Source organism: Pseudophryne corroboree, chromosome 4 (assembly GCF_028390025.1).
Source record: "Pseudophryne corroboree isolate aPseCor3 chromosome 4, aPseCor3.hap2, whole genome shotgun sequence".
NCBI classification, from domain to species: Eukaryota; Metazoa; Chordata; class Amphibia; order Anura; family Myobatrachidae; genus Pseudophryne; species Pseudophryne corroboree.
In genome coordinates, this window is record NC_086447.1 from 203,140,111 (window position 1) to 203,158,660 (window position 18,550).

Genomic DNA, 18,550 nt, shown 5'->3' on the forward strand with positions numbered 1-18,550 from the left:
CAATGCAAATAAGATGCATTTTCATTGAAAAAAATGTGTCCAATTTTAGCATTGAGGCAAGATTTATGAGGACACATCTGTATCCAAGCAGAGGCAGAGGTCACAGTGTTAGTGGCAGTGTGAGTGCTGTGTGCATGTGAGTGGGTTGGTTGTGCAGTAGTGTTCGGAATATGTGTAAGGAGCATTATGTGTGTCATGTAAAAATGCATTAATAATGTGCAACATATGTGTAAAGGGCCACTATGTGTGTCATTATGTGTATAAGGGCATTAATAATGTGCGGCATATGTGTAACAGGGTACTACTGTATGTGTGGCATTATGTGTATAGGGGTGCTAAAAATGTGCAGCAAATGTGTAGGGGGCACTATGTGTGTCATTATGTGTATAAGGGCATTAATAATGTGCAGCATATGTGTTAAGGGGCACTATGTGTGTCATTATGTGTATAAGGGCATTAATAATGTGCAGCATATGTGTAAGGGACATTATGTGTAAAAGGGCATTAATAAAGGTTGTCATGTGTAAGGCACAGTATGTTTATAAGGACATTAATAATGTGTCTCATATGTGTAAGGAGCATTACTGTGTGGCATTATGTGTATAAGGTGCTCTATGTGGCATTGCATATAGAAAGGGCACTACTGTATCATCTAACGTGAATAAAGAGCAATAGGGTGTGGTGTAATGTGAATAAGGAGAAATTCAGTGTGATGTAATGTGAATAAGGGGCTCTACTGTGAGGAGTAACGTTTATAAGGTAAAGTGATACTACTGTGGGATGTAATATGAATTATGGACACTATCGCATGATCAAATGTGAATAAAGTTGCAGTACTGTGTGGCGTAATTGGAATTGGGGTTTACTATTGTGTGGCCATGCCCCTTGCCAGCAAAAACACACCCCTTTTTGGGCTATGCGCCAAATGTGCGAACTGTTCCTATTTAAAATATAGGGGGTGCTGGGAAAGAGGTGCAAGGTCAGAGGCGGATCCAGCGGTGGTGCTAGGGGGCACCAGCCAAAATCTTGCCTAGGGCATCATATTGGTTAGGGCCGGCTCTGTAGAGTGATTGACAGGAAGAAACCATTTTGAGGAGGTAATGGGGTGGTAGCAAAAATACAGGCGTGTCATAGCTATTTTCAGGGCTTGTATCTGCCTTCAGCTGTGATTATGTACGTAGAGAAACATGTCGCCAGCATCGCTTCTGCCACAGCCAGCCTGCGTAACCACTGGGCTAGCAGTCTATGTTCCTCATTTTTGCGTATTTGGATGCTCACATATCCCTAACATCAATAAACCATACTGTATCTGTAACACGTTCGTTTGCATCCGTGTATGCTGTACTATTTGCATCTGTACTGTATATACTGTTATATTCTGTATGACATACTGCAGCATAATGTAGCGTAATGAGACGCACCAGTAAAGTAGTTCTTACGCTATAGTTCAGGATTGTATTTTAATGGAGACCACACGCGAGCGCATTGGTGATTTTAAAAAGCGACATCTGGTGGATGATCTTAGATTTTACACTCAAAGGTAACGCCAAACGCTCTGTGCATCTCCCTTCGACTAGGCGCGCCTCCTTGTGCCCAGACACGCTGCGTATGCCTGGATCGCGACTAAGGCCTCAGTCAGCCAAGATAACAGAGGACCCATCTGTAGTCTGCATATGTGTATGCAGTTGCAAATGAGCTTGAGATGGCTCCTGTGGGCACCTACCATCTTTTCTGGGTGGCAGCCTCATTTGCTAAGGTTAGGTAAAGCCTAAAAATCACAGTTGCGTAAAAACATGAATTAGGCCTTGTGTCACAAAATGCTGATGTTTGTACAAGAAAATAAATATATGTTAGACGTGTATTGTGCAGTCTGACCTCCTATGACATATATCTCCCCATTCAAAGAGGCACTGGCGTGATTAGTCCGTGGATTAACCATAGGAGATAAGGGTTTCCATATCCCTTCATTCAGGACAAAACGCCATCCTTGACGTGTTGACCAAGAATCATCTCGCGAACCACGAGAGCCACCTAGGAAATAGCCAGAGGTAAATTAGGAATGCTCTATCGAAAAAGAAAGCTGTCATTCATCCATTTACCTAAATCAGTAATGGGCCCACATACAGTCCCCAAGCTTTCACCTGCAGCCCCAGCCAGGGGCATTAGAATGTTTTATGTTGAGGGGGCAAGATTTAATCCCATTATGGCGCCCCTGGAAGTGAACCAATGGGGATGAGGTGGAGCCACTGGAAGGAAGCAGAGTCACTGGGGAGAAGGAGGCCTGGAGTCCGAGCCCAGAGTCTGCCCCCTTGCCCCCCTGTCCCGACGCCTATGGCCCCAGCTACTTTCTGCTTTGTTGTCATGTTTGCTTATAATGCTTGTTTACAATATCTGCTGATGTGTGATTACACACAGGTGTCTCTATCATTGATTTAATATATTTATTCAAGTTCCTTCAGAGATTAAGAGACCTATTTGTTATCTATTTTGGACCCGTTCAACATGTCTAGTATTCATTAAGCTCAGAAAACTGAACATTTTCAGTTTTGCCAGTAGGTATCAACACCATCTGCAGATAGTATTGGTTCCCATGCCCTACTCCTTCCTATGGGAAGGAGGTCCAGGGTCCGCACTGTGTGTCCTGCAGCTGTGTGCATGTGTGGACTCAGGTAACTCATGCTCAGTCGGACAGACCGGCTGTGGTAAGTAAAGCTGATACTTCTGTAGCAGTGTTAGGGATGGCGGGGACAACTGCTTTCCAAATGATCTGTTCCCACACCAGAGCAATACTGAATTGCTGCGGTAGTTAAGTATCCACCGCTGCAGAGTTTGGTACTTCATTAATATAGCATACCTCCCAACTGTCACAATTATAGCGGGACAGTCCCACTATTATGACACTGTCCCGGGCGTATCTAAACGACATCTAAACAGTGGAGGGAGATGAGCCTGGGGGCTGCCCAGCTGCTTGGGGAGCGCTAGGTACGCCCCCCAAATTATAAAAATGGGGAGACATGCCTCGAGGCCACACTCCAATTCAGATGAGGTCACGTGTGAGTCCCGGTTTTGTCTACTTGATTGTTGCAAGGTATGATAATAGTCACCTAAGAGTAATGTGTGGCTGTTTTGAATGTTAGAGGGCCACCAAATGTGGCCTCCGAACTGAATCAGGTTACCTGTCACTGGACTAAATTAATACTTGTGAATATGTGGAAACTTTTTTTTTTTTCATTGTTTGGGTGCATTTTGCAAAGGCTGAAGAACCTAATATTTCTTTACTTCACAGATAGTTACAGACGTGCGGGATTGTGGAGCTAGAGTGACCTGTAGTGAGATCAATGCCAGAGGAATAGAACGCTACCACCAGCACAGCATATATCAGTTCACCCAACTCTGGGCTGAAAATGTTTAATGGGAGGACTAATCAACATGCATCCAATCTCAGTATAAGAGGTTCTCAGCGATATGAGGTTCCCATAAAACTAATGCAGAGATTGTGATGTCATATGCAACTCCGCCCCTTTTATCAAGCCTTGGAAAGTGATAAATTGCACGGTGATAAAGTAACCAGCCAATCAGCTCCTAACTGCCATGTCACAGGCTAGGTTTGAAAAGTGACACTTAGGAGCTGGTTGGTTGGTACTTTATCACCATGCTATTTATCACTCTCCAAGGCTTGATAAATACGGGCTTCTATATGAAATAAACTTCACAAATCCAATTGAAAGAAAGATTTAGATTTCTATATGTTTTACGCTACACATTTAAATCTGTATATTTAGCCATATTAGTCCTAATAGTCATATAGAGGTCATATTTAGTCATTAGCTAGGACATTTACCTATTATATTTCTCACAAAAATTACCACCAATGTTCATATTTTATTTTTAATTCAATTTAAAAGGGATACGATCGTCACAGCTTAGGTCGACCACTGAAGGTCAACATGCATTAGGTCGACATGGTCATTAGGTTGACATGTACTAGGTCAACAGGTCAAAAGGTCGACATGAGTTTTTTTTACAAAAAAAAACAATTTTTTTGGATTTTTTCATACTTAACGATCCACGTGGACTACGATTGGAACAGTAACCGCCCCCGAAGCATGGCGAGTGAAGTGAGCCATGCGAGGGGACACGGTGCACTAATTCCCCGTCACTTTACGAAGAAAACGTTTAAAAAAAAAACATGTCGACCTTTTGACCCGTCGACCTAGTACATGTCGACCTAATGACCATGTCGACCTATTGTCCCTGTCGACCTAATGCATGTCGACCTTCCATGGTCGATCTAATGACTGTCGACCTAAGTTGTGTCTATCCAATGACCCATACCCATTTAAAAACCTCTGGCCCGGAGTTATAAAGCACAGTGGATGTACAACACATAGCGCCTTGATCGTATAGACTAGATCCAGCACATTTCCATGTCTTTATGGCTTCTCACCACTTCGGGAGACAACCCGCACACCAGAGATGGACCTAGGGTTACAGGGGGGTGCACTGTGCACAGGCGTAGTCATATGTGTGAGAGGACATCAGGGCTGCCTTTATTCAGCTGGTGCAAAATTAAAGTTATAGGAGTAAAAAATGGCTGAGCTCTGTACTGCAAGGAACACACCAAAGATGTTCCCTCTGTTCCCTATAATCTTGTGTAAACAAATATCATTGTGCAACATGAAATCCCATATCTTCACTGCTCTGTAAAACAAGGTGCACCTAGGCTTTTACTATTGACTTAGCATGAAACTACTGCAATCTGCCTGTACAGACTGCTCCATTTTCTTTGGTGGTAATCTAATGCCTCCACACGAATTAAGGCCCATAGCGCCACCAGGATTTGCACTGCGCACTGTCCACTCTGCACTTTACATATACTGATGCAGAACTCTGTGGTTGCTGTAACCCTGAAGCTCCTGTGAGATGGCACTGCCAACATGGTGGCACAGTGAGTAGCATCTGCCGTCATGGCTTCAATTCCAAATAGGGACCTATCTGGGTGGACCTTGTATGATCTCCTCATGTCTGTGGGTTTTTCCTGCAGGTTCTTGGTATCCTTCCACAAACCAAGGACATATTAAAAGATTAATTGGCTTTTGACAAATACTAACCCTAGTGTGTCCGTGTGATAGGGAATTTAGAATGTAAGTTACATCGGGCCAGGGACTGATATGAATGACTAAATATTCTCTGTACACCTCTGAATTATATGTATTCTATATAAATAAACTGCTAATTAATAAATGAATCGCATCTCTTATAAAAAAAAAACTAAAGTGATATTTTTTTCCCTACTGATTATATTGTTTAAAAGCCTGTGCCACACTCACCTGTAACATAGACATCATTGTTTAGTGATGTGACAGAGAACCCCCACTTATTATAATCCGGGAAATCTGGGAGATCCATCCACATTTCTGCCAAAGATAGAAAAGCAGGTCAGTAAAGGAGCAGTGTATAACCCTCTGCTGTCATTTATTTCCCTGCCCATCTATCTTACTGCAGTCATTCCTGCTTTGGGTCTATAATATAAATGTTCAATATGATTTTTGGATAATTATTGATTTATTATCATTTAACCAGCTATGTAAGAGTGTATAGCTGAGGCGGGAGAGAGACTTATCTCACACTTCCTATAGTATACTATAACAGAGATATAAATGATAACTAGCAAGGTAGTATTTCTATTATACTAATGACCGCGTAGGTTCAAGGGTGGTCAGGCATCTAAATATTATTACATTGATATTGGATGGTGTAATTTTACTCACTAGTTTTGGGATTATAATAAGCAAAGTTTGGCAATGTCCTTGGCGGGGTGTCATCTTCTTCATCGTCATCTTCATCTTCTTCCTCCTCAAGAACCTTTCCGCCTACCACCACCAGTACTTGTTGGAGAGATACTGGTGTCTGCTCAGTAGAGCCCTTGGTCACCTGAAAGTGGAGAGAAAAGACTGAATAACACCTGCATTCTGACTTTTCCTATCTGTTCTCCTCTCCCACTTATCCTACAGTATTATTATTATTATTATTATTATTATTACTATTATTATTATTATTATTACATATAATTTCCTTTCACTTTGTCTATAATCCTGTCCAACCACTGTATGATACAGCTATAATTACCACTGTTAACACAAGTGACACAAGGGTCATAGTGGTGAGAGGTGACATACATCTGAAAGGTGACAGGTGTGAGAAATGTGACACGAGGTGTAACGGATAACTCACAGTGTGTGAGAAGAGAAACAGTTTGGAGAGATTTGCCAGGAATCTGATGATAGCTTTGACAGGTGATATGGAGGAAATAAATAGCACAGATGAGCTGTGGGATGTTATCCAGGTGAAAGGACAGTTCAGGTGTGACATGACTGCAACACTGCACAAGCTCATCATGTTAACACCAGTGAAAGGTGACACAAGTGGGTTATGAGTTACAGGCAGTAGTGAGACCACAAGATGACGCAGGCAAGAAATAAAGCAGGTGATATGAACCGTATGGTAAACCAGGCACAGATATTGTGGTGATTTGGATGTAGGAGCTGTAAGTAGTACATTAGCCAAACATTAATAGATATGGTTATATTACAGCACAAAATAGATGTTGTGGATGTTTTGATTCAGAAAAACACATGCTACTTACATATCATTAGTTATTTTCATCTATGGTTTACACAATATTACAATGTCTACGTAAAATGCAGAAAATAATCCAGTGATCAACATTCCATTTTTTTTGCCAATCATATTACAGCGATGTTGGGGTAACTTTGTGGTGTTGGTTCCAAATATGCCATCGGTCTTGCTACAGTAGATTGGCTCTAATTATTGAGATACATGGATGAGAAACAAGAAAAACACAATAGACAATGTGAAAGGCTCAACTGCCAACTGTCAGTGGCTGATAACGTGTATACGGGTAGGGAATATTCTAGAACGATAGCGGAGTGAACACCTAGAATATTTGCGTGTCCCACCTTCTAGAAGGTTCCGATAGATTCCTATATGCATGTGTTTGGCTCAGGGCCTTATTAATTGAGGGTATCCATTATCTCAAGAACAAGAGCCAATTCAAAAAAGAGACTATTCATTTTGAATTCAGCAACCCCAAAATACCCTAAATTCATTCAAATATCACTGGCAACTAAGCAAAACGTTTCTTTTGTTGGTCTGTGATTAGGAGGGTGATGTCGAGTTGATCGTAGCTGTGCTAAATTTAGCACAGCTACGATCATTCACACTGACATGTGGGGGGACGCCCAGCACAGGGCTAGGCCGCCCCGGCGATGCCTTTGTACTTCAAGAGTAGCTACCGACCAGCGCAGCTTTAGCGTGCTGGCCGGGAGCTACTCGTCGCTCCCCAACTCGCCGCACCCCAATGGTCCGGCCACGCCTGCGTTGGACGGACCGCACCCCCTAAACGGCGGCTTAACGCCACCGTCCAGCGACCGCCTCTGCCTCAGAGGAGATCGCTAGGCAACGACGGCTGGCATGCGCCGCCGCACTGCCGCGCCGGCGCATGCGCAGTTCCGACCCGATCTCTGCTCTGCGAGAAACTGCAGCGAGCGATCGCGTCTAAATGACCCCCTAGGTACATACTTTCTGGACACCTTTTTTTTAGCCATCCAGCATCAGATAAGATAAAGACAGACGCACTTCATCTAGTGCTTATTTATTACAGATAAGTTGTGGACTATACTGTATTAGAGTGACACTAATGTAATAATAATATTTTATTTATATAGCGCTCTTTCTCCAATAGGACTCAAGGCGCTTAACAGATAGAATGAACATAATACAGTACAGAAACAATGAAGTACAGAAAACCTTTTCATAAATACAGAAAGCAAGTACAGTACATTGGACCCTATTGAGGGTAACCTATGCAGAATTTGCAATCCTTTTGCTGGCATGCTGGGGGCCGCCCATCGTAGGGTAAGGACTAATCCCTGATCCCATGTGTTTTCGTGCGATTGTGGGTCCAATTTCGGACAATCAAAATGGCCTCTAATTGGATACTGCGATAATGAATATTGGTCATTAATCGCAATATCTGGCCATATTGATAGTCCATATCATCGCCCCTAATAGGATATCGCCCATTGTGCGCTTGTCAAATGTTTTTGAGAAATTGTCAGGTGGAATTTTCCTCTACCCACTGTAATTCATGTACTTACCCTGGCTCTCTATAACCAGAAGCATAGGTTATTTTATATAGCTATGTTTAAGGCTCTGCCCATTAAACATTAGTCAGTACTAATTTAGACATTTAATAATAGTCAGGGAGTAGTGGACAAGGTGTTTGAATCATGTCTAATGAACATGGCTATAAAAATAACAAAAACATCAGCTGCTCATACATACAGTACAGAACAGGTGAGGTCTACTGTACCCCACTGCAGATTGCACATCTCAGTACAGTACCTGCCCCAGGTTCCGTGTAATCAGTGCTCGGCATGTCTCTGATTCACTGATCAATGGCTCAGCATCCATTAGCTCTTGCAGGTAATGATCAGTCAAGCTTGACAGTCTGGCCATATTCAGCAACTCTGGGAGGTATGAGGCCCGCCTCTCCTCATCTTTCCGCACCCACTGAAGAACCGCCTTTGCCCGGCTGTGATCTTCCCTTACTTGTAGCAGCGGATCACCCAAGTAACGAAGTAGATGCTCAGGTGGCAAAAGTAGAAATTCCTCCTCTTGGGTCACAGCATCAAAGTTCTCCTGTAGGAAAGACCAGGCCTTTGCAATAACCTCAGGGCAGCCATGTCTTTCACCAAATTCCCAGATGCCTAAGCAATTGGTAGCATCCATCTGCTGCTGCAAATACCGAATACACACCTTCCGCACAGCAGGAAAATTCAGCTGATTGGAGACACGAATCAGTCCCTCTACATTTACCTGGTTAATAGTCAGACGACCGGTGTAACAGAAATTAATTAAGGTCTCCATGAGTTCTGCATCAACCTCTTTGATCTCCACATGAGCAGATATGCTTTCCTGGAAGTTTCCTGTAAACATGGCATGGAAATACTGGCTGCAGAGAGCTAGCACTGCACGATGACATGGGAACTCCCGGCCTTGGACTATTAGTGTAACATCTGACAGCTGGGGGTTAAACCGCAAAGACTGCAGACCTGTTAGAATAGAGTCTGAGTGAGAGGGGAGACAGAATTCCAGGTCATCAATGTTTCTCACCATGATTCCCTCCGCGGAGCCTCTACAGGAGGACAAACGTGGGCTGGAAATTCTGTAAATAAAAAATATATATATATACATTTTTTTAAATGAATGTAATGAAGAATAATGAACTCAGTAAATTGCACACATAACAACAAAACTGCTAACAAACTGGACAAATTTACAATACGTACACTAATAAATAATGTATACGTGAAATATTGAAGTGAAAACAATGTACAAAGCACAACATCCAACATGACCCCTTCCATCAGGTACAAAATGCTCTACTTCTGGACTTTCCTCGGAATGTATGATTGCCCTGACCTATGTTGAACTAGTTGGCAATCGTAAATTAAGAGGGAAGCCCAGGAGCAGAGCCTATGGCATAGTTACCATGGGCGCAGGATGTGCAGTTGCGATGGGGCCTGGAGTACCTACAGTAGGGACGTGCGGTGAGCTAAATAGCTAAGGCGTCACTGGCTAGAACCAGAGACAGATTTACATGCAATATACGAGCCAAATGGTACATCTGGGCATTATACACAGGTGCAGCAGTATAAACTCCTGGAAATTTGGTGAGTTTTGATCAGAGATGTGCGGAAAAGATAAGCAGGTAAGGCACTGCCTCACCTGTCATAGACTTTTTACTCCAGAGGTTTCGCTATAAAAATGATTAGAATAATACAGAGATATTTCAAACAAATTCTTTGTATTTTTCATATACTTTATACAGTAAAAACTCTGGTACAAATGTAAGTATGACAGCAAAGGCTCTGTCTCACCTGCCTCACCCCACCGCACGTCACTGACCTACAGCATACCTCCCAACATTCTGGTGTAGCAAGGAGGGACTCTTTGCGCGGCGCAGGCGAAAAGGGATGTGGCCTAATGGAAAGGGGCGTGGCTTCACGTGGGTGCCGCGATAGCAAGCCACGCCTCCAAATTTCATCACTGTGGGGGCATGGCCAGCGCTCTGTGAGCCGCTGGCCATGCCCCCAGTCCCTCTCCCTCACTGGAACGGGACTGTCCCGCAAACATCGGGACAGTTGGGAGGTATGCCTACAGGGCCTGCCTCCCTGCACCCACTCACTTTACTGAGGGGCAGATATACCAAGCCTTGGGGAAAAAACAAAGTGGAGAGAGATAAACTACCAACCATTCAGATCCTAAATGTAATTTTTCAAACACAGCCTGTAACATGACAGTTAGTGCTTTATCTCTCTCTCTCTCTCCATGTTATCACTCTCCAAGGCTTAGTAAATCTCCCCTTCAGTCCACTGTGTGGCCAGCAAGCTGTACAAAAATGGCTGCCCAAAGCAGCTACCCTGACCCTGATGAATAAAGCCCTCCTGCAGCCCACACCAAGTATTTGTGATTTCCTCTATGTAACCATGAGGCTGGGCTGCACAGGGCTGAGGCGGCGTTACATGGGGTGAGGGTGGAGCTACATATGGAGGGTCGGTGCTACATGGGGTGCCGCTGGACAGATGCCATAGGGCCTAATTCAGGCTTGATCACAGCAGCAACATTTTTCTCTAATGGGCAAAACCATGTGCACTGCAGGTGGGGCAGATATAACATGTGCAGAGAGAGTTACATTTGGGTGGGTTATTTTGTTTCTGTGCAGGGTAAATACTGGCTGCTTTATTTTTACACTGCAATTTAGATTTCAGTTTGAACACACCCTACCCAAATCTAACTCTCTCTGCACATGTTATATCTGCCCCCCCTGCAGTGCACATGGTTTTGCACATAAGAGAAAAATATTGCTGCTATGATCTGGTCTGAATTAGGCCCACAGTCCTGTTCGCAACAGCAACATATTTTTCTAATGTGCCAAACCATCGGGTCTATTATTCATGAAGCAGTGAAAAGAGTGGAGAAGGGAGCCTGTGGAGAAGTTACCCATGGCAACCAATCAGCTGCTCCGTACAATTGTATAGTATGCAAATTATAAATGTTACTTTAATGCTGATTGGTTGCCATGGGCAACTTCTCCACTGGCTCACTTCTCCATCCATATCACTGCTTCATGAATAGACACCTATGTGCACTACAGGGGGGCAGATAAAACAGGTGCAGAGAGAGTTAGATTTGGGTGGAGTGTCTTCAAACTGAAATCTAAATTGCAGTGTAAAAATAAAGCAGCCAGTATTTACCCTGCACAGAAACAAAATAACCGACCTGATTGCTAGCAGGCTACTTTTAGCACTGCTGTGATCAGGTAGTCACCGCCTACAGGGGAGGGGCTTTGCAGGGCTGCAATCCGCTGTGCAGAGACTGCACAAGCAAAAAGTTTGTGCAGTCTCTGCACAGCTCAAGACTTACTCACCCGCTGCGACGATTCTTCCTGAAGCTGATGTCAGGATCCCTCCCTGCATTCGGCCGGACACGCCTGCATTTTCTTTGGCACTCCTAGGAAACGGTGAGTTGTCACCTCCGGCCGGCCTCTTCCTGTCAATCTTCATGCGTTCGCCGCTGCAAACGCTTTCTTTGTTACCCTCGTCGCTACCCGGTGACAGGCAGTGACGCGCCTGCACACTGCTGCCCACGCGCATGCGAAAGATTGCAGCCTTACAAACGGGTCGGAATGACCCCCTCTGTACGTTACATTTTATCACCCAGTGGCCAGAAGGCCGGTGGAAAAGTAAAAATTATCCTTGCCCTAGCCAAAAGGCCAAGTCAAAGGAGTAGGTGCAGATGGAAGGGTAGAAGTGCTCCGTGCTAAAGTGCCCTAGTGCAAAGGTGGTCCGAATCCCCAGTGCATTTCAGGCACCCCTGTCCCTTCCAGTTCCAGGGGCACAGAACACCTCAGGCTTCAGGCTGCTCCCGACCTCTCAGCCAAAGCTTCATACCCACTCTACTGTATGCCATGGTCAACCCCCAGTACGAGAGTAGATACTAAACCAGGCTGTTCCCGCTCCACACAAGGGGCCCTATTTCATCCCCTTAGAAGGCAACGGATACTAAACCCAGTTTTTCTCCACTCTCGACCAGAGGCATTGCCACACCCTGGCATGGTACTCCACAAGGTGTTTCTCCATTCCACACTAGGGACCTCTCACGCTCCCAGTGTAAGAACAGGTACTCCACCAAGTGTTTCCCTCGAGCAGGTACTACACTTGATCTTAGCCAAAAGGCCGAGATCTGCCCCACCTGCAGTGCACATGGTTTTGCCCATTAAAGAAAGATTTTGCTTTTGCAATCAGGTCTGAATTACCCCCTAGGCCCATAGTTAGCTGAGTGTGAATGTGTTAGTTAGGGACTGCTGGCACTGATGGTTCCTGCAGCAAACTGCTGCTTAGTCACAGGAAGATGTAAAGAAGCAGTTTACTGTCGGGACCATTAGCGCTGCAGCCCCCATCTGACACATTGTGCATTAGAACTGTTTTTAGATCACAGGAGTTATTTTTCCATGGCCCTCTATCATAGGAGGCTTCACGTTTTCCCGCCCTCATCTCTCCTCCTTTAACTTTAGCTGTCATTTTTTTTAAACACAACCTGTAAAATTATAGAAGATAATTGGTTGGTACTTTATCACTCTTCATTTTATCTCTCTCCAAGGCTTGATACAAGTGTGACTTATAGGGGGGTATTCAATGCTTGTCGGAAACTGTCGTCTTGTCAGAAAGACACAGTTTCCGACTTTTTTATGTCGGAAGGGGTTCCGACCTATTCAATGGGGCTGCTTATTTTCCGACATGGCGGCAATTCCAACTTGTCGGAAAACACATTGATCGACGGATTAACCGTGGATCCACGTGTTTTGTAGGATTCCGCAGCCAAATCAGACAGGTTTTGGCCCCAGTTCCAACAATGTCAATCCGACTTTAAAAAAGGTCAGATTGGCATTGTCGTGAACGCCCAAATCCGCTCATTGAATACTGAGATGTCGGATCCTTTCCGTCTGAAAGGATCCGACATCTATTGAATACACCTCACAGTGGCAATGATCTGAGTACATTCCTTGCTAGCAGGAGTGTGTACAGGGTTAAGCTTGCTGACATCACTGATATGTATATATAAGAAAGAAGATTGGTCAGTGTCTGAGCAACAAATTTACTTGAAATTGTCCTATTTTTATTTTATGTTTCACCACCCATTATTCACCTTCACGAAGCCATATTGTTCTTATTGACCAGGCTTGTTTGCTACTTAACTCTGATTTACAGCTTGTTTACTGGCTGTGCCCTGATCCATTATTTAATTTATTACTGCCTTGCTTATGCTAACTTCTTAATACGTGCCGACATTCTGGCTGCCCTCTTCATCAACGGACCCCTGGACTGCCCACTTTGGAAAAGGGGTTTGGGAAGGGGGGGTTACGGGCAGGTGGCTGTTCCCAGAGAGTGAGACCAGTTGGTGCACCACAGCCCAGCCCACTTCAACCCTTGCTGGGGTCTCTGATTAACATTAGTTATTTGTGGCATATCAATAATAATAATAATAATAATAATAATAATTTTATTTATATTGCGCTCTTTCTCCAATTAGACTCAAGGCGCTTTACAGACATCAAAAACAATGCACATAATACAGAAGATTTAAGTAAAACAGCAATTGACAAGCCACAAAGACATAAAACAAATACATTGAGCAAACATAAGCATGATGCAGGAATTTGTGTAGGCATTTTGGGTAACAACTTTGTGTATTCCACCCTCACAAGGTACCCGGTCAGGCTGCCATCTTGGGCGCGCTGCATAGGATTACCCTGGGTGGAATAGTCTATCCCTAGAAGAGCTGACACAAAATGGGGAGGTTGTAGCATCTTAACGTTCAGAGTAACCACCAGGTCCATGTATTTTTCATCCCATCCATAAGCATACCAGATGAGGCAGCCATGTCGGGCGCACTACGAATGTTGGATGCCTGTGTCCAGTAGGTCCAACATTGCACACCATACACCCATACTGTATTCTTCAATACTTGCCAGAGTCCCACATCGGGAGCGCTGCACAAATCATTGGGAAATTGGTGCAGTGACCATTTTCCTGGCGATTTGTGCATTCACAGTAGAAAAATTACTGGGAAAATTACCGCTACGCCATGTTCCTGGAGACCTGCGCATGCAATGCTTTGTCTATTTATTATATTAGCACAGCTTAAATTAGACAACTAAATATAGGAATACTCCAAAATAAGAATAATTTAATGCAGACATCACTAAACTACCACTATTCAATTAATCTTGTGCACATATCAAAACCATGTGCTAAATGTCACTTAGCTGATGAACATTATGGGTTATTGTTTCATGTAAAAGTTCATAATTCTAAACTTTAAAATGGGAAAACAAATCATGGTTACACCAGTGTGTGTATGTTTGTATCTGCCAGACCCTTGGAGTGGGAGGAGGTTGTGCTGTCAGCTACGAGGTAGGGACCATGGCCCTCATTCCGAGTTGTTCACTCGCTAGGTGCTTTTAGCAGCATTGCACACGCTAAGCCGCCGCCCTCTGGGAGTGTATCTTAGCTTAGCAGAATTGCGAACGAAAGAGTAGCAGAATTGCTACTATAAATTTTCATGCAGTTTCTGAGTAGCTCCAGACCTACTCCTAGATTGCGATCACCTCAGTCCGTTTAGTTCCTGGTTTGACGTCACAAACACGCCCTGCGTTCGGCCAGCCACTCCCCCGTTTCTCCAGCCACTCCTGCGTTTTTCCCTGGCACGCCTGCGTTTTTTAGCACACTCCCGGAAAACGCTCAGTTACCTCCCAGAAACGCCCCTATCCTGTCAATCACTCACCGATCAGCAGTGCGACTGAAAAGCGCTGCACGAACACCAGCAAATCTACTAAGTTTTGCGTTAAATAACTTAGCGCATGCGCGCTGCGTACCATGCGCATGCGCATTTTCCACCTAATCGCTGTGTTGCGAATAATGGCAACGAGCAAACAACTCGGAATCACCCCCCTTGTACAGTAGCAGGTAGCCCTTACAAGAACAGATAATATATTTGAATCTGGTCTGTCATGGTCCTCCCACCCACCTGTCTAATCACTGAACACTGATTGGTGGGTGACCAGGACTGGTAGTGCTGGCCAGGCATGCTGGAAAGAATTCACAACCCACTTAGCCTACTGATATGTGTCCTCTCTGTCTTACCCTATGGGTATGCCTGCCCCTAACCTTTACCAATTTTGGGCAGGAAAATCCTGACACAAAAGACTGTCCTCCTTTTCCAAACATTGGGGACTGTTGTTCTCATTATTGACAATGGCTCAGAGGCGTTTCTATAATGGGTGCAAGGTGTGCGGAATAGGTTCTGGTGAGGCCCACACCGCACACCTTGCGCCCATATATTATACTTACCCCTCTAGAGTCCCACGGTGGCGGCCCTGCACTGCAGACAAAAATCACCTGGAAAATGGTAGTCGTGGCCATTTCCGAGTGATTTGCACATGAGCACTTGAGATGACCCAGGGAATAAGGTGCAGGTGCCATGTTCCTGGAGACCTGTGTATGCACAGTAGACTCTGGCATAATGCCAGAGTCTACTCGCTGCCAGAAAGGAGGGGGCCACCAACGGAGGTGGCCTTCTCCTCCCTTAAAACGCCTCTGCAATGGGTCTGATACAAATGTGGTTGGAGTTGCTATCACTTCCTTGGAAGCAACAGTGATAGTGCTGTATGATGATGCAGCAGGAGACGTCTATTACAAGCAGACGCATTCTGCTGTAGTAGTGATCCGAGCTGCATCCTAGAACGCATCATCGGATCTCTCATGGCACCATGGGTGCTGCAAGACTCCTGTTACAGAATCCAGGAAATCTCTTCCCTTCCCCTAAACTGTGGCGACGCATCTGTCAGGAGAAACTGAAGCCGTTGCTGCCCCCTCCCCACCCCCAAACGGCATCAGACTGTCAATCCTATTACCATCATTTTGTTTTTGGCCAAATCTTAGATTTATTACTTCAATATTCTATGTATTATATGCCTCTGCGGTGCAGCCATTCTTAATATAGAGGACGGGACGTACTATGCATCACATCCGCGATGTTATACATCTCACAACTTATCGGGTACATATCGGCGTTAATAACGCCAGTATGTACCTAGAAATGTGATTCAAATAAAATGGACAACTCTCCTGATAAGAACTGTCCTTTGTGATGTCGGGATTCCTGGGTTTAGGACAGAGTGACACACACCGAAGAGGGGGGTGCTGGACAGGATCCGATTGCCGACTTTGGAAAGTCATTCACCGGGAGGTCCATAGGTCAATGGGAGCAGGGTGTCACAAATAACATAATTGGTGCCCCATCCCATGGGACATTTTTGGCTTTACATTCCTGTCATTGCGTCACCTAAGAATTGGTGGCAAATGGTGAGTTATGGGAAAGTTGCCCACTTCTGTTACCCGGGAGACTCTACCCAAGTTTAGGAGACTCCTGGATGTTCGAGGAGAGTAGGTAAATATGCGTTAGCAGCATTAGCAAACCAGACATACTCATATGGGTGGTTGCACCGGAACAGTTCTGTACAGTGCCGTAACTAGGCATTTTAGCGCTGTGTGCAAGAAATGACATTGGCGCGCCCCCCCCCCCCCCCCCCCATGCAAGACAGGGTCAGTGCGCGCCGTAGGTGCGCGGAAAAATATATAGGGGCGTGGCTTCATGGGGAAGGGGCGAGGCCACAAAATAATAATTCATTCTACGGTGCACAGTAGTCTCCATTATTCAAATTACGCTGCACAGTAGTGCCACTACACCAGGTAGAGCCCCTTTTATACATTACAGCAGACAGCGTCCCCCTTTTTACACATTACAGCAGACAGGCCCCCTTTTTACACATTGCGGCAGCCAGTCCCCCTTTTTACACATTGCGGCAGCCAGGCCCCCTTTTTACACATTGCGGCAGCCAGGACCCCTTTTTACACATTGCGGCAGCCAGGAATCCTTTTTACACATTGCGGCAGCCAGGCCCCCTTTTTACACATTGCAGCAGCCAGGCCCCCTTTTTACACATTGCGGCAGCCAGGACCCCTTTATACACATTGCGGCAGCCAGGCCCCCTTTTTACACATTGCGGCAGCCAGGCCCCCTTTTTACACATTATGGCAGACGATGTCCCCCAGAGAGGAGAGAGAGAGAAAGAGAGAGAAAGAGAGAGAGAGAGAGAGAGGGATATACACTTACCTTCTCCCCGCTGACGAGCTCCTCGTGCTGGCATCTCCGAGTCCCTCAGTGCAGGCAGGTGAGAAGGAGGAGGAGGGAGAGGGAGTGCAGCCGCAGCAGCGCTATGTCATTGGTAGTAAGCGCCTCTGCAGCATCCCCCTCTCCTTCCGTATTGGCTGCCCTGCGCTGCTGTGGATGCTGGGATGGAGGAACCGCATCCCAGCATCCACAGCAGCGCCGGGCAGCCAATACGGAAGGAGAGGGGGATGCTGCAGCGGCGCTTACTACCAATGACATAGCGCTGCTGCGGCTCCAGTCCCCCTCCCTTCTCCTTCTTCTCACCTGCCCGGTGCTGTAGCTCTCCTCCCTGTACAGCGCGGCTGCGGCAGGCGGCATGTAATGAGTCAATTTGACTCATTACATGCGGCTGGCCGTGCGCCCTCAGGGCAACTGCGCTGTGTGCCAAGCCCACTTGGCACACACGTAGTTACGGCCCTGGTTCTGTATACTGGCAAATATATCAATTTTTTCCATTTTTTTTTTTTTATTATTATTATTATTATTATTATCTCAGGTTAATGAAACAAATAGCAATGGCCACTAAAGATTTCCTTTACTGCAGTACAGTGGGCAGGCCAGAAAGAGTAACGGATTTCCGTTTGAAGTAAGCATGCTGCTTGGCGACATTGGGGAGATGAATTACTAATGAGGAGAGTGGAGCCTTTATGTTGCCCAGCATTGCGAATCTTGCAGAGCGTTTCTTCTTCTCACGGTTACCTGTGCTTTGTGTGTATTTTATGTGCCGTTAATGCTGTCTCGGTTAATGAGTAGAACATTCTAATTAAAATTGTATGACAGCTATTCAGCACAGCTCTGCATTTCGAAGCGGTGTGTAATAAGTATCCAGCATTTTATTTTGGTTTCATAGCCAGTGCATACACTTGAATTAGTAGCCCATTCCGAGTCAATGCTTGCCTAGTATTCCTCACCTGTTTATAACTTTGGGTTTAATGTATCAAGCAGTGAAAAGAGTGGAGAAGTAGGCCAGTGGAGAAGTTGCCCATCTTTCTATCATTTTATAGAATGTAGTTGATAAATGCTACCTCAAAGATGATTGGTTGTTATGAGCAACTTCTCCACTGGTCCACTTGATACAGTACATCAACATTATCTTGCAAGACCTCTGTGATATGCAGCCAGCATTGATTTATTTGTCTCTGTGTATGAGATGTTCAACAGTCCAGTATAA

The 18,550-nt window shown here is 45.1% G+C and overlaps 1 protein-coding gene across 2 annotated transcripts in view; it reads right to left on the minus strand.

The window, feature by feature from the left end:
• KLHL30 (kelch like family member 30) overlaps window positions 1–18,550 on the minus strand; it is a 94,445-nt gene that overhangs the window by 41,557 nt on the left and 34,338 nt on the right. For both annotated transcript variants that reach the window (XM_063915801.1, XM_063915802.1), the window contains 4 exons: window positions 8,428–9,250; window positions 5,772–5,934; window positions 5,331–5,417; window positions 1,876–2,031 (listed from right to left, as the gene is read on the minus strand). In XM_063915801.1, the coding sequence (XP_063771871.1) occupies window positions 1,876–2,031; window positions 5,331–5,417; window positions 5,772–5,934; window positions 8,428–9,201 (1,180 nt within the window). In that variant the 5' untranslated portion in view covers window positions 9,202–9,250. The remainder of the gene's footprint in view (window positions 1–1,875; window positions 2,032–5,330; window positions 5,418–5,771; window positions 5,935–8,427; window positions 9,251–18,550) is intronic.